This window comes from Poecilia latipinna, unplaced genomic scaffold (genome assembly GCF_001443285.1).
Source record: "Poecilia latipinna isolate Pla-1442-1.1 unplaced genomic scaffold, P_latipinna-1.0 Scaffold2542, whole genome shotgun sequence".
Classification (NCBI taxonomy): domain Eukaryota; kingdom Metazoa; phylum Chordata; class Actinopteri; order Cyprinodontiformes; family Poeciliidae; genus Poecilia; species Poecilia latipinna.
The window spans coordinates 55,402-67,610 of record NW_015115158.1 but is presented as its reverse complement, the minus strand read 5'-3'; the positions used below and the strand labels follow the sequence as shown (position 1 = coordinate 67,610).

At 36.1% G+C, this 12,209-nt stretch overlaps 2 protein-coding genes and 2 long non-coding RNA genes across 4 annotated transcripts in view; 2 read left to right on the top strand and 2 right to left on the bottom strand.

Annotated features, from left to right (window-relative positions):
- LOC106938240 (V-set and immunoglobulin domain-containing protein 2-like) overlaps positions 1-395 on the top strand; it is a 5,253-nt gene extending 4,858 nt beyond the window's left edge. The window contains exons 4-5 of the mRNA XM_015020156.1: positions 93-136; positions 233-395. Coding sequence (XP_014875642.1) covers positions 93-136; positions 233-364 — 176 coding nt within the window. The 3' untranslated portion in view covers positions 365-395. The remainder of the gene's footprint in view (positions 1-92; positions 137-232) is intronic.
- The window catches only part of LOC106938241 (uncharacterized), a 15,211-nt gene extending 9,417 nt beyond the window's left edge, over positions 1-5,794 (top strand). The window contains exons 2-3 of the long non-coding RNA XR_001422579.1: positions 3,455-3,457; positions 5,785-5,794. This is a non-coding gene — a long non-coding RNA (uncharacterized LOC106938241). The remainder of the gene's footprint in view (positions 1-3,454; positions 3,458-5,784) is intronic.
- LOC106938242 (uncharacterized) lies at positions 4,082-4,575 on the bottom strand. The gene is made up of 3 exons (XR_001422580.1): positions 4,469-4,575; positions 4,319-4,353; positions 4,082-4,247 (listed from the first exon to the last, which is right to left on the bottom strand). It is a non-coding gene; the product is annotated as an uncharacterized LOC106938242 (long non-coding RNA).
- Positions 5,795-7,428: 1,634 nt separating the features above from the next.
- Positions 7,429-10,652, bottom strand: LOC106938244 (uncharacterized). The gene is made up of 6 exons (XM_015020159.1): positions 10,338-10,652; positions 9,898-10,242; positions 9,624-9,668; positions 8,908-9,018; positions 8,782-8,816; positions 7,429-8,705 (listed from the first exon to the last, which is right to left on the bottom strand). Exons 1-6 carry the CDS (start codon positions 10,378-10,380, stop codon positions 8,583-8,585), a joined length of 702 nt encoding a protein of 233 aa, XP_014875645.1. The 5' UTR covers positions 10,381-10,652; the 3' UTR covers positions 7,429-8,582.
- Positions 10,653-12,209: the final 1,557 nt, after the last annotated feature.

Below are 12,209 nucleotides of genomic sequence, written 5' to 3'. Positions count from 1 at the left end.
GAAGACCCAGGTACTTCAACTATATATTACATATTACTAATACACAAAAAATCAAGACAGCATCAATAATGGGATATGTTATACTTTTTCAGACTCTCAGTCCAGAAGGCCTTTTCCTTCAACAACCATTACAGAAGTATTGTTTCTTAAAATTAATAAAATTCACATTAATAGTAACATTTTCTTCTCAATTTTCAATAATTTTCCAATTTTTTTTTTGTCTGATGTATAGGGTGACCTAAATGGGGAAAACCTTCATTATGCAGCATTGAGGACGAGGAGATTAACAGACAAGAAGAGCAGCAGATCAACAATGCAAAGAAATGAAACATCTGAGTGTGTGTACTCCTCTGTACAGATGTAAATGCGGATAATTTCCCATCAATTAGTACAACCAAGATGTGATTTTGTAAATCGGAGCTGAAAGACCATTGCCTTCTTTCTTTTCTTTAACTCTGTGCTATTTGTATTTGACTCTTTACTTATTTTGATGGTAAAATGTTTGAGCTAGATTATCATTGTTGTTCTTTGCAGACATTTTTAAAGACAATTATCTTTACTATGGTAGTACACTTTAAGTTGTCTGCCTCTGACTTCTCATCAAAGAATTAAATTTACCACCAAAAAAAGAAAAGCATGCTACGTTGTTATGTGATCTCCTGGATTTGCGAAGCACATTGTGACCCACACACTTCGCCACAGACCCACTTCTGTGACCTAAATCGCTGAATGTCTGAGGTCATAACCAATCTTAGAAATTACATTGCTCCATAATGGCCCTCACCAAAAAACAAACTTTTAAAAATAACTCTGATACTGGAACATGAAATGATTGTAAGCAAAAGGTGTGATTTATTTTTATTTTTTTTTTTAAGCAACCAACTAAACAACAGTTTCCAGCTTAATTATACTGCTAATCCAGTATAATTACTTGATTTACCTACAGTATTTCTTGGTTTACCTACAGTACACAAGTGACTTTTATAGCTTCATTTTATACTGATAGAAAACAGTTCAAAAACTGAGACCCAGGTTAAAACAAAATGATTAATTTCTCTTATTTTACATTATTGTGGCTCACAGTAAAGTTTCTCTGAAAATTAAAATGGATGGACCATTTAAAATGCTATATATGTGTGTCATTTTTGATGCACTCCCATTCAGTAGAGTCCACCTGCTTGGAGATAAATAAGGGCCTGGCATTCACAGTGTTCTGCTCCATCTAGACCAGGTAAGTTGTTTTTTCAGGGACTTGCTTAATTTATTTCTGTTTCATTGTTGTTGACTTCTTATGTCAAAAGGCCAACTGATTCCCTGGGAAAAGAAACTTCAGTGCTGTGTGAGCGCCTCCTAGTGGTCAAAAACTGATCAGTAGAACTGAGTCAGAAAGGAAGTCATGCTGAAAACCCTCCATTTTAGTTTCAAGCATCCAGTGTAGAGAGGTGAATGAAGCGTCTATGTAGCGTATCGTGAGATTAAATCTGATGAAAAACAGAGTCTCACACGACACCAATGACTGTCAGGCTTTTTTGTGCAAAGAGTCAAGTGGTCTGCAGTGGGAGGAGAGAAATGTGCAGGAGTGTTTGACAGGAAGAGACAGCGCAGTGTGGTCTGAGCACATCTGAGGTGAGCGTCGCACGACCTCATGCATCGACTCTTTTCAGACAATTATGAAAACATCACAGCTATGATCAGATCAGAGCTGCAGCTGCATGTCAGCGTACTTAGTTTGATTTAAAAAATGTATCATACACAAAACATCGTAGTGAGATTAAAAAACAACAACAAAAAAACAACTTGTATGCATTGAAAACAAAAATCAACCACAGACCACACCCTTCAGACAGGACCAACACTGTCGCCGTGGGAACGTGTTTCAGCTGAGAGGTGCTGTGATCTTGTGTGTGAATTTTGGTGAGGGAGCCGTGCACAGCAGCTGAACAACAACATGACACCACATATGCAGTAAAATGAACACTAACAATGACATCTATGGTCTTTGTGTTCTTGGGTTTTCTCCATCTTGGAGGCTACGCTACAAACAGCTCTAACAGCAACACATCTCAAACTGCAAAACGCTTCAGATTTATAGTTTTCTTCACATCATGACTTCCTTTAACAATACAGTCTAATTTGGTTCAGAGTATTTTGCTTCTGTAGTGGCTGATCACATCAAAACACTTTTCAAAGGAAAAAACTGACAAGATTCAAATTATTTATATTTAAATAATTAATAATGTTACCAACTGTTTGATTTCTTCCAATTAAAATGTGACTCCCAAGAAAAGTGTCAGACATTTTAGTAAAGAATCTATGCATCAACGTTTATGAGTGTGAAAATCACAGATTAGTGATGCACGGATATCGGATATTTGGTCAATATCCGATATGCCGATATATTATACCTCGTTTGGCCGATAACTGATAACCGATACCAATACCGATAGTTTTCCCTATATCTACTTACTGAAACCATATGTCTTTCTCTACTGTGGAATTAAAATGCTGCATAATCTTTGTCAATTTAGCCTGCTACTAAATGCAAATGCTAAAATGGAGTCGGAAAATTATGTAACACTTTCAACTTCATACCAGAAGCTGTGCGACTCTTAAACTCCCATCATTCTCCCTTATTGCACTGCTCTTAGCTATACACTTTTCCTACTTGTAATATTGTGCTCTTGCAGCGATTTTATATTTTATACTTTTATATTTATATTTTTATATTTGGATGTAACTGGGGCTGTGACTCTCAATTTCGTTCCACCTCATGTGATACGTGATGTGAATGACAATAAAGTATCTTGAATCTTGAATCTTGAAACTTGCATTATGTTTAATGTCAAATTTATTCATTTGCTCTCTCTAAGACAATGACAACACTGCTTGCGTCATTGTCAGTGGTGTGTCTTATAAGGACGACTTTTATATTGTTGAGTTATTCTGACGCAATGGCCGATGTCCGATATTACATTTTACAGCTAATATCGGCCGATAATATTACGCATTCCAAACACAGACTGTTATCCAGCTATGACACATTAAAAAAAAAAAAAAATCTCTTTATTTTATCTGCTGGACTTCTGAAGGCAAACTGTTTCATGATTGGTGGAATAAGATGAGTTGCACAAAGGGAGCAACAGAATCAGCTTATTTAACGAGGAGAAGCCGCATGTGACACAGATGATGCAACCACTTATAATGAGTCATAAACGGGCGGAGATGAATGTCGCTTCTCAGGAAGAGGCAGCACAATGTGAGAGAGGACAACTGAAAGCTGCTGGTCTCTCTACCTTCAGCATGAAAGGCCTCAAACTGAGCAGACATGTTGGACTTAACTTTCCTTTTTTTTAAAAATGAGAATAACATCAAAATGTGTGTTTCTGCAAAGGAGTTGAAGTGAAATAAAACAGCAGCGAGATGTGTGTTGTTTAATGTGTTGGTTTCTAACAAGCAGGTCTGATAGTCCCTCCCCAGTTTCCACTGCGGTGACATTTAGCCACAGAGAGACTAGCCTTCAGCGCTGCACCAAAACCACAGGTGGCAAAAGCTTCACTGCTTTCACATCAAGAGATTTGATCTTCTCTTTTAAAGTGTGTTTAGTGGGCCTCGGGGAAGGCCTTGAAAAACTTGCAGAAAAATGTCTTCCTTGCTGCTGAAACTCACCAAACAAGAGCAGCAATATGGCAGAATCAAAAAGCGCAAAGCCTCAGTTACTGTCCTTTCATAACGTTTCATTAGTGATGTTGGGGCGTGTTCCTCTCGGTGATGTGTGTTTAGGTCATGAAAGATGGTAGTGGGAAAAGATGCTAAGTGAACTACACTAAGACAGTGTGGGTCTAGGGTAGTTAAACATTGTTTAAAAAATTTTAAAATTCATGTGTGGCACATTTTGTAATGTTACAACCATAAACTTCCATTTATTTTATTTTATTGGGAATTTATGTAATAGACAAACACAAAATAGTACACAATCAAGATTGAGCAAAGATGTTTTTTATTATTATTATCAAAAGCATTTTTGCTATAAGAGACACAAAAACACAATACAAGTAGATCATGAAATGACTCATGACAATAATAGAGCATTATTGTTCCTTAGCTGCTGTTATTAATATTGAGAGAGCCTATCTGGTGGCAGCATACAGCACATTTGGATCCGTCTCTCTCTCTGCAGGCCTTCTGTTCCTGTTTGCTTTGGGTCTGAAATTCAGCGCTGCGTAGTTCACAGGATCAGACTCAAGATTCTACAAAACAAGAAATGACTTACAGCAACTCAGCGAGTTTTAGGATTGGGTGAATTAAAAAAAAAAATCACCTCATTGTGTTGTCGATTCTGTCTGTTGGTTTGACCTGAAAAACAGAGACACTGAAGCTGGCAAACTGTTTGAACATTTTTCATTGTGTCATTTCACATTATGAAGTTGGTCGAGAAGAAAATACAGATAAAAATACAACCACAAAATACCTTTATGACAAGGTCTGGTTTTCAAAACCAGTCCCAGGATGATTATGACCAGGGAAAAAAACACACCTCCCAGAATGACAGTGGGCAGGTTCTTGGCTACATCCAATCCATCTACAACCGAGACAAAGACATATAATGTGAACTCAATCCATTATAATAAAGACGTTTCCAGGTCAACTTGCCCCTGGAAGTTGACTGACACAAACTCCCCTTTACTTTTATTTCACACCTGTAAACCAACCAATTTAATCTACTCGCATGAATGGCAGTATAACTGTTAATATCTGTTGTAGAGACATATTTTCAGAAATTATAGAGATAAATTGTCATAAATAGACTGTATGTTTTTAACAGCATTCTTTTGGAAAACGTTATTTTATTTCCTACTTCCATTGATTTTGGTTCTGATGCAGATGTGGGCCCAGTGATTAAAGTAAAAACAAATTAGCTCTACTGACCTATAAGAGGTAGATATTATTTACTTGCATCACGTTACCTAGACTACAAGTAGGTCATAGAAAAGTATTATAAATTCACCTTTGGATTAAGTTAAAATGTATTATAAATAGATATTTGAATATAAAATTCATTTTTTGGGCCAGTGTTCTGATTTTGTTGAGAAAGCAGGAACTTTCTCGATCAAAAACTGCACATTCAAAAAATGACGGAACAAAACCATGAAGAAAATAAATGTATAAACAATACTGGAGAGACCGTTCACTGAGGAAACATTCTTACCTTTAACTTGAAAATATGTTCCACTGACGATTCTATAATTTTTCTCAGATTTTAATCCACAGATATAAACGTCATAATAGAAACTCTCTTACCTTCAACTTGTAAATATGTTTCACTGAAGATTTTCAGACAGCTTGGTGACTTGGTTCCACAGATATAAACTCCAGAATCTGAAAAATTTACTTGTTTGATGTTCAGAAAGAAGTTTGTGATGTTTGACGTCATGTTGAATTTCTCACGTTGAAATTCATCATATAGACGAGCTTCAGATCCAGCTGTAGAGATCGATGAGATACGGCTGACGTTGAGTCCGGGGATCAGTTTATACCAGAATATGTGTTCGAAAATCTTGCTTAAGTTGGGGCACAGCAGAGCGACGTCTTCACCAGGCTGAACCAGAACTGAGTGAAACTCAAACTCTGACTTAGTGATCCAACCTGAAACATTCACAAAGATCAACTTTCTTGTCCATTCTGAAGAGAAATGGTAAATGTTGAGAAAACCATATGTAGCTGTACTTACTGAAGGTGAAGAGGAAAACCAGTACCATGTTGATGTTCATCATTGTGCTCAGTTAGAGCAATAAACTGTGTGTCAGTTCTACAGAGCCTTCAACATGGAGGTGGAGTTTTCTTTGTGTCCGTTTCCTCAAACTGACGACGAGAATCATTTTAATAGAACAAAACCATTATTGGTTGTAAAGAGCATCATCATGAATAACACACGCAGCGCTCTTTCAAGTTGGAGAATCTGCAAGAGCTCAAAAAGCTTAAGAGCTTTGATATGATTTGAGTGTGTGCCGCCATGCATGAAGCATGTGTTACCCATCGGTGTGTGTTACATATCAGAAGAGGTGCCTCGAGAAGTAGGAAAAAAGTTACTCAAGTAAATAGTTGTGTTACTTCAAACTACAAAATACAGGGCCATAAAAAATGACAGTGAAGTACTTTTTCATCTTAATCAACTAAAGCTGAAAGCTTAAATATGAAAAAAATGAAGTTGTCATGAGAAGATCACAGATCAAGGTCATTGATCTGTTTCAGGTCAACGTTGTTGCATTTGGAAATTTATTCACAATTACCAAAAATGCAGATAGAGGACTTATTTTATTCATGTGAATAATATATGTCCAGTAGCCCCCCAAGGGGGGCTACTGTCCCCCTGCTAAGTCAAAATGGACATCTTCCTATTGCACCTCCAGATCATGAGGTTAGACATTTTCTGTCAGTGCTGTTTTAAAAACTGTTGACTGGTGAAAGTGAAAGTCAGCAGAAACCCATTAAAAGTGAAGAGCAGTGGTATCGTGGTGACAGGATTAAAGCACCACCGTGTATAGAGGCCTTAGTCCTTGACGCGGCTCATTACCCACTTTAGTATCTGATCAGGCTCTAATAAAGGCCACTAAAGCCAATGAAACCTTTTATTTCTTTTTTTTAAGTGAAGAACGAGAAAGTATTGTCTGGCTACCAGTTTCTAAATGACCTCCTGTACTGTTGTAATACAAAGAACAATCATAATGTGTTCCTCATCTCTTTTGTAGATTATAACAATGGTTCTGTCATAACATTGGTCAGCTGGTCTCACACCAGAGAAACACCCTGACAGTGTCATAAAACCACAGGAGGTCGATCCGTGATGCTCAGAACCAGTTGCTGTTACTTTCCCAGAACTTGTCATGATTACAGTTTTCTACTTTAACACCTAACAGACAGCTCCCTTTTCTTACCAAGAGGCAAATGTCATGACTGTCTGTGGAGAGCTCCATAAACGTCTTAACAATCATAACAATCCATAACTTCACACCAACAGTTCAAACAATCCTTTCTTCTCAAACAGTGGTAACTTTATAAGATCTACTGACCAGAACCAATAAAAGGCAGACAGAATGAACCACCAGCTGGAGCCGACTCTTGACTCTGGAGTTTTGTTCTCACTTTGCAAGGTTTTAAAAAATTGCTTACTGTTTCTCGTTCAGACTCTTGGTAAATGATTTCCCAACCCATGGCAATCATACACCCAATATTTGTTTTGACTCAGTTATAATTTCTTTAATGAAACGACGCTTGTTTGTTCCAGAAAAGTCTAACTCAGTCTGAACAGCCATCAGTCTGACATAAAAACATTCATCATATTTTTTCTTTGAGAAATAACAGAGAAAAGGAAAAGTTTATTTGTTGTGTAAACAGTTTATTTACTTTTTTTTTAACAATTACTGCAGAAGAGCCACTGAGTAGATGTTAGGCTAACATGAAATAATAATAAAGCATTATTTTGACTCTGAGCTGATGTTAATATTACTATGTCTGCCTTGTGTAGGGTGACCAAATGTCCTCTTTTTCCTGACGTGTCCACTTTTCACGTTCTGTCCGGTGGACGTTCAAAGATTGATGAAAATGTCAGGATTTTCAGGGAACCAGAAGACTGAACACGACAGACTTTATTTCATTTTTTTTACAAAGCGTAAGTATAACTTTATGAACAAACCAGACTATAAATATCCTTCAAACCGTCCCAGTGGCATCATGTGGGTGGCAGGATTTTCTGCGCACGAAGATGGTGTGTGTTTCTGTGTGTGACAAAGGTCCCAAAGATTCTACAGGCTGCATGAACACAAAAAAACTCAAAAAAAAAAAAAGCTTTGCAAAATGAGAGTTTATTTATTATGTTGACTGAGGAAGAATGAAGAAGAAAGTTGAAGATTGGAAAACACTTTTCCAATCTTCCAAGTGTCACAAAGACACTTTTTTTAGTGTCTTTGTGAGACTGATACTTTTAATTTCAACTATGACTTCATATATAATCTCAGATTTTTGTGTAATTTTTGTTCTCTAAGCTACATTAGAGTAATTATTAGAGACCCTGACACTAATATCCAATATTAATTCTGCTGTTATTCTGTTATTGCAGTATTTACCAATATTTACAAGTATCATATTTCATATGACTTTGTATAAAAAACATCTACAATGCCTGCTTTGCTTCTCCACTTCAGTTAAACATCACATTGTCGCTGCATCACTGTCATATAAAAACAGACCACAGAACCAAACCTTCACACAACCAGCAGCAAAATGGAAATAAACATTAGTTATTAATATTTGTCCTGTTTTACTTATGAGGCTGATACAGATATGTAAAAAGAAATACCAATGTTGATACAGATATATTGTGTTTATTTCAATGCTTCTTTTCCCCAGTCATTTTTATACTTGTTAACGTGGGAAAGTCTGAAGTTCATTTATTCAGTTATACTTTCTAACCACTAAAACACACTTTATGTTAAGATCAAAGGTCTTCTGTAAACAGAGAATGATTAAAATCCTTCAGGAATGAAACAATTGTCATTTTTGAGGAAATCAAAATAATATGTGTCGTCCTATCTGGTGGCGGCGTACAGCACACTGGCCTCCGTCTCTCTCACTTCAGAAAGCTGGGTGTTGCTGTTTGCTTTGGGTCTGAATTTCAGGGCAGCGTAGTTCTCAGCGTTTGAGTCCAGGTTCTGGAACAAGAAAGGATTTACAGTGTGTAAGTTTTAGGTTAAATTTAGAACATTGATTTAATCTTTGCATCAGTACCTCATTTTGTTGTCGATGCTGTTTGTTGGTCTGAGCTGAAAAACAGAAACTCTTCTGTTTACATCACTTATTTATTTTAATTTGATTGCAAAAAAGAGACAAAAGAAGGAGACGACAACAAAATACCGTTATGAAAAGTCCTGATTTTCCAAACCAGGCCCACGATGACGGCAGCAAGGAGAATCACTAAACCTCCTAGAGTCACAGTGAGCAGTTTGATGAATCCATCCAGTCCATCTACAGCAGAGACATTGATACTGATTTTTAATGATCAACTTCTTTGTACAAACATCTTATTCCATCTACTTCTATTTCACAAATATGAACTAATCATGTTGTACGCATTCACCTAATCAATAGAATAGAAAAGAAAAAGAATAGAAATATCTTTTATTGTCCCTCAGTGGAGAAATTTGGTTGTAACAGCAGCAAATCAAGGGTAATAATAATAATAATAATAATAATAATAATAATAATATTGTAATAATATAATATTATTATTATACCATGATGATGATGATGATGATGATGATGATTATTATTATTATTATTATTATTATTATTATTATTATTATTATTATTATTATTATTATTATCATTAACAATATTATTAATGCAAAACAAGAGAGTGTTAAGAAAATGCAAATTCACATCAATGAAAAGTTCAACTACATAGGATAGTAAAAAAATCCACATCTACAGTTTATAACAGTTTGATATCCTGTGTATAAAAGTATTTTTCAGGATAATTTGTCATAAAACTTCAGATCTTGTATCTAATTTATTTCTATATTCCTTTTGAAAACATTTTATTCTTTATCATTTAGATTATTTCAACTTACCTTGCTCTGATTTTGGGTCTGATCCACATTTGGCTCCTGTAAAATCTAGCAGATTAGGTCATTAGCTGGAGATAAAGCCACATTAATTAGGTGGATTTTATTTGGCCGGTCATGCAGGAGATTTTTGAAAACTATTCTAAATCATCTGTTGACAAAGCGAGAACATCGTAGGTTCAAATCTGCGCAATGACAAACCTCAAAAACATAGACAAGTATATGGATGCAAAAACATTACAGTAGCACTGACTACCAGTCATAATAGAAACTCTCTTACCTTCAACTTGTAAATATGTTTCACTGAAGATTTTCAGACAGCTTGGTGACTTGGTTCCACAGATATAAACTCCAGAATCTGAGAAATTCACTTGTTTGATGCTCAGAAAAATGTTTGTGATGTTTGACATCATGTCGAATTTCTCACGTTGAAATTCATCATAAAGACGAGCTACAGATCCAGGATAAATGATTGATGAGATACTGCTGACGTTGGGTCCATCAATCAGTTTGTACCAGAATATGTGTTCAACAACGTTGGTGAAGTTGGGGCACAGCAGAGTGACGTCTTCACCAGGCTGAACCAGAACTGAGTGAAACTCAAAATCTGACTTAGTGATCCAACCTGAAACATTCACAAAGATCAACTTTAAAACATAAAACAACTCTGGATGATAGAAGTCAATTTGTTGTCCATTCTGAAGAGACTGAGGTACTTACTGAAGGTGAAGAGGAAAACCAGTACCACGTTGATGTTCATCATCGTGTGCTCAACATGGCTCACTTAGAGCAATAAACTGATTTCAACATGGAGGTGGAGTTTACTTTGTGTTTTCCGTTTTCTCAAACTGACGATGAGAATCATTTTAATAAAACAGGAGAAACAGCAATGACTGGTTGTAAAGAACTGAAAGTAATTCTATCAAGTCAAATAACACAATACAATTTATTCAGAAACATGTTGAGCGTTCACAAAGCACTGAATAAGGTAACAAGTCCTGCAGATAAATGAAAGATTTGTCTGCAGTCGTTTTGATGCTCTTTGTTTCCTTTCATGTCTCACAATCTGCTACCTTTAACACAGGAAAAGCTTTGATATGAGCCAATGTGTGTGTTGCCACGCATGATATGTGTGTGGGGGTGTGTGTGTGCGTGTGTGTGTGTGTGTTTGCCCCACAGGCTGGTGAATCTGTTGCACACATTTAACTATGTGTCTGTTCTTCAGGAGAAGCTGGTAGAAAAGCCAAACATTTTCTTCTTTTCGCTGTAAAGTGTTATAAGTTATTTCGGTAAATATAAGAGAAATTAGCAGTCTTTCTCTGAGTGGCTAAATTCTCTGATGTTTCTCATTTGTCTGGAAAACTTTGACGCAGTTTCTGGTTTTTGTGCAGTGGAGAGCCACCACTTGTCAGTTTAAATATTCAGCCTCAACCATCCAACCCTCATAAAACAGGAGTAGACTTAATTTAAGTTTTGTGGAATATTTTACCATTTATCATAATATCATTTGCACAGGAATGTAAAGAACAGGAATATCAGGTCATCTTCCGTTCCATCAATACACAGCAAACGTCAGGGTCAAAGTTCAGATTCATTCACAGTGAAAAAAATCCCACTCAACTTCATGCTTTGACCCGTGTTCACATTGCTGTCCAGAACAAATTCAGTTTGGGTAAATTTTATTATATTTTTATGTGTTTTTTTTCTTAAAAGCAAACTCAAAACTTACCAGTTCTCTCAAGCTTTAAGTGTCACCCATGCACATTTTTTAAAACATAGTTCTTTTGATCTTATATAAGTCCATTTGTTGATTGTACACTTGGTCTTGCTTTAAATCTCTAAGCAGTTTCTTTTTACCAGCTTGAATTGTTGGGTTTCATTATTTCTCAAACTATTTTGAACATTTTTTGTTCCCTTGCTTAATATAAGGAACAAAAACAATCACAAAATCCTAGAGACAGCAGTCATTTGACATGTTTTGTTCCTTTGCTCGTACCTCAGATTGGCTAGCTGAACACTAACACCTGATGTGTCAAACTCAAGGCCCAAGGGCCAAATCTGGTCCACTGTACCTTTTTAGACTCCAAATGACATCAATAGGTTCCTCCAGTTTTTCCACAAATCTGCAAAACTGATGCAAAATCAACAAATCCCCACTTTTATATTCTTATTTCACTACACTTTTTTCTTAAAATTGGCCAGAAACATTGGGTTTAAGTGACTGCTGCCTCAGCCGTGCTTGATGTCAAGTGCGGCGATTTAAAAAAAGTCACATTTAACACTATATATTAACACAAATATCATAAATATTCATTCCAAATATTTCTATATTAGAGCCACAAAGTCTGTGATTTTGATTGGAAAAACACAAAAACAATCACAAAATCCTAGTGACACCAGTCACTTAAACTCAATGTTTATGGCCAATTTTGAGAAAAAGTTGCAGTGAAATCAGAAAAAAAAGCGTTTATCTCTTGATTTTGTGTGAATTCTGCAGATTTGTGAAAAACTGGATGAACTTATTGATGTCATTTGGAGTCTAGAGGGCCACATAAAAAGCTATGTGGGTCATGTTTTGCCTTTAGTTTGACA

Coding starts and splice junctions, on each gene's coding strand:
- LOC106938244 (XM_015020159.1), bottom strand. CDS start 10,380: ATGATGAACATCAACGTGGTACTGGTTTTCCTCTTCACCTTCA. Junction 10,243..10,337: donor GGTTTTCCTCTTCACCTTCA/GTAAGTACCTCA, acceptor TGAATGTTTCAG/GTTGGATCACTAAGTCAGAT. Junction 8,817..8,907: donor AATCAGGACTTTTCATAACG/GTATTTTGTTGT, acceptor TCTGTTTTTCAG/CTCAGACCAACAAACAGCAT.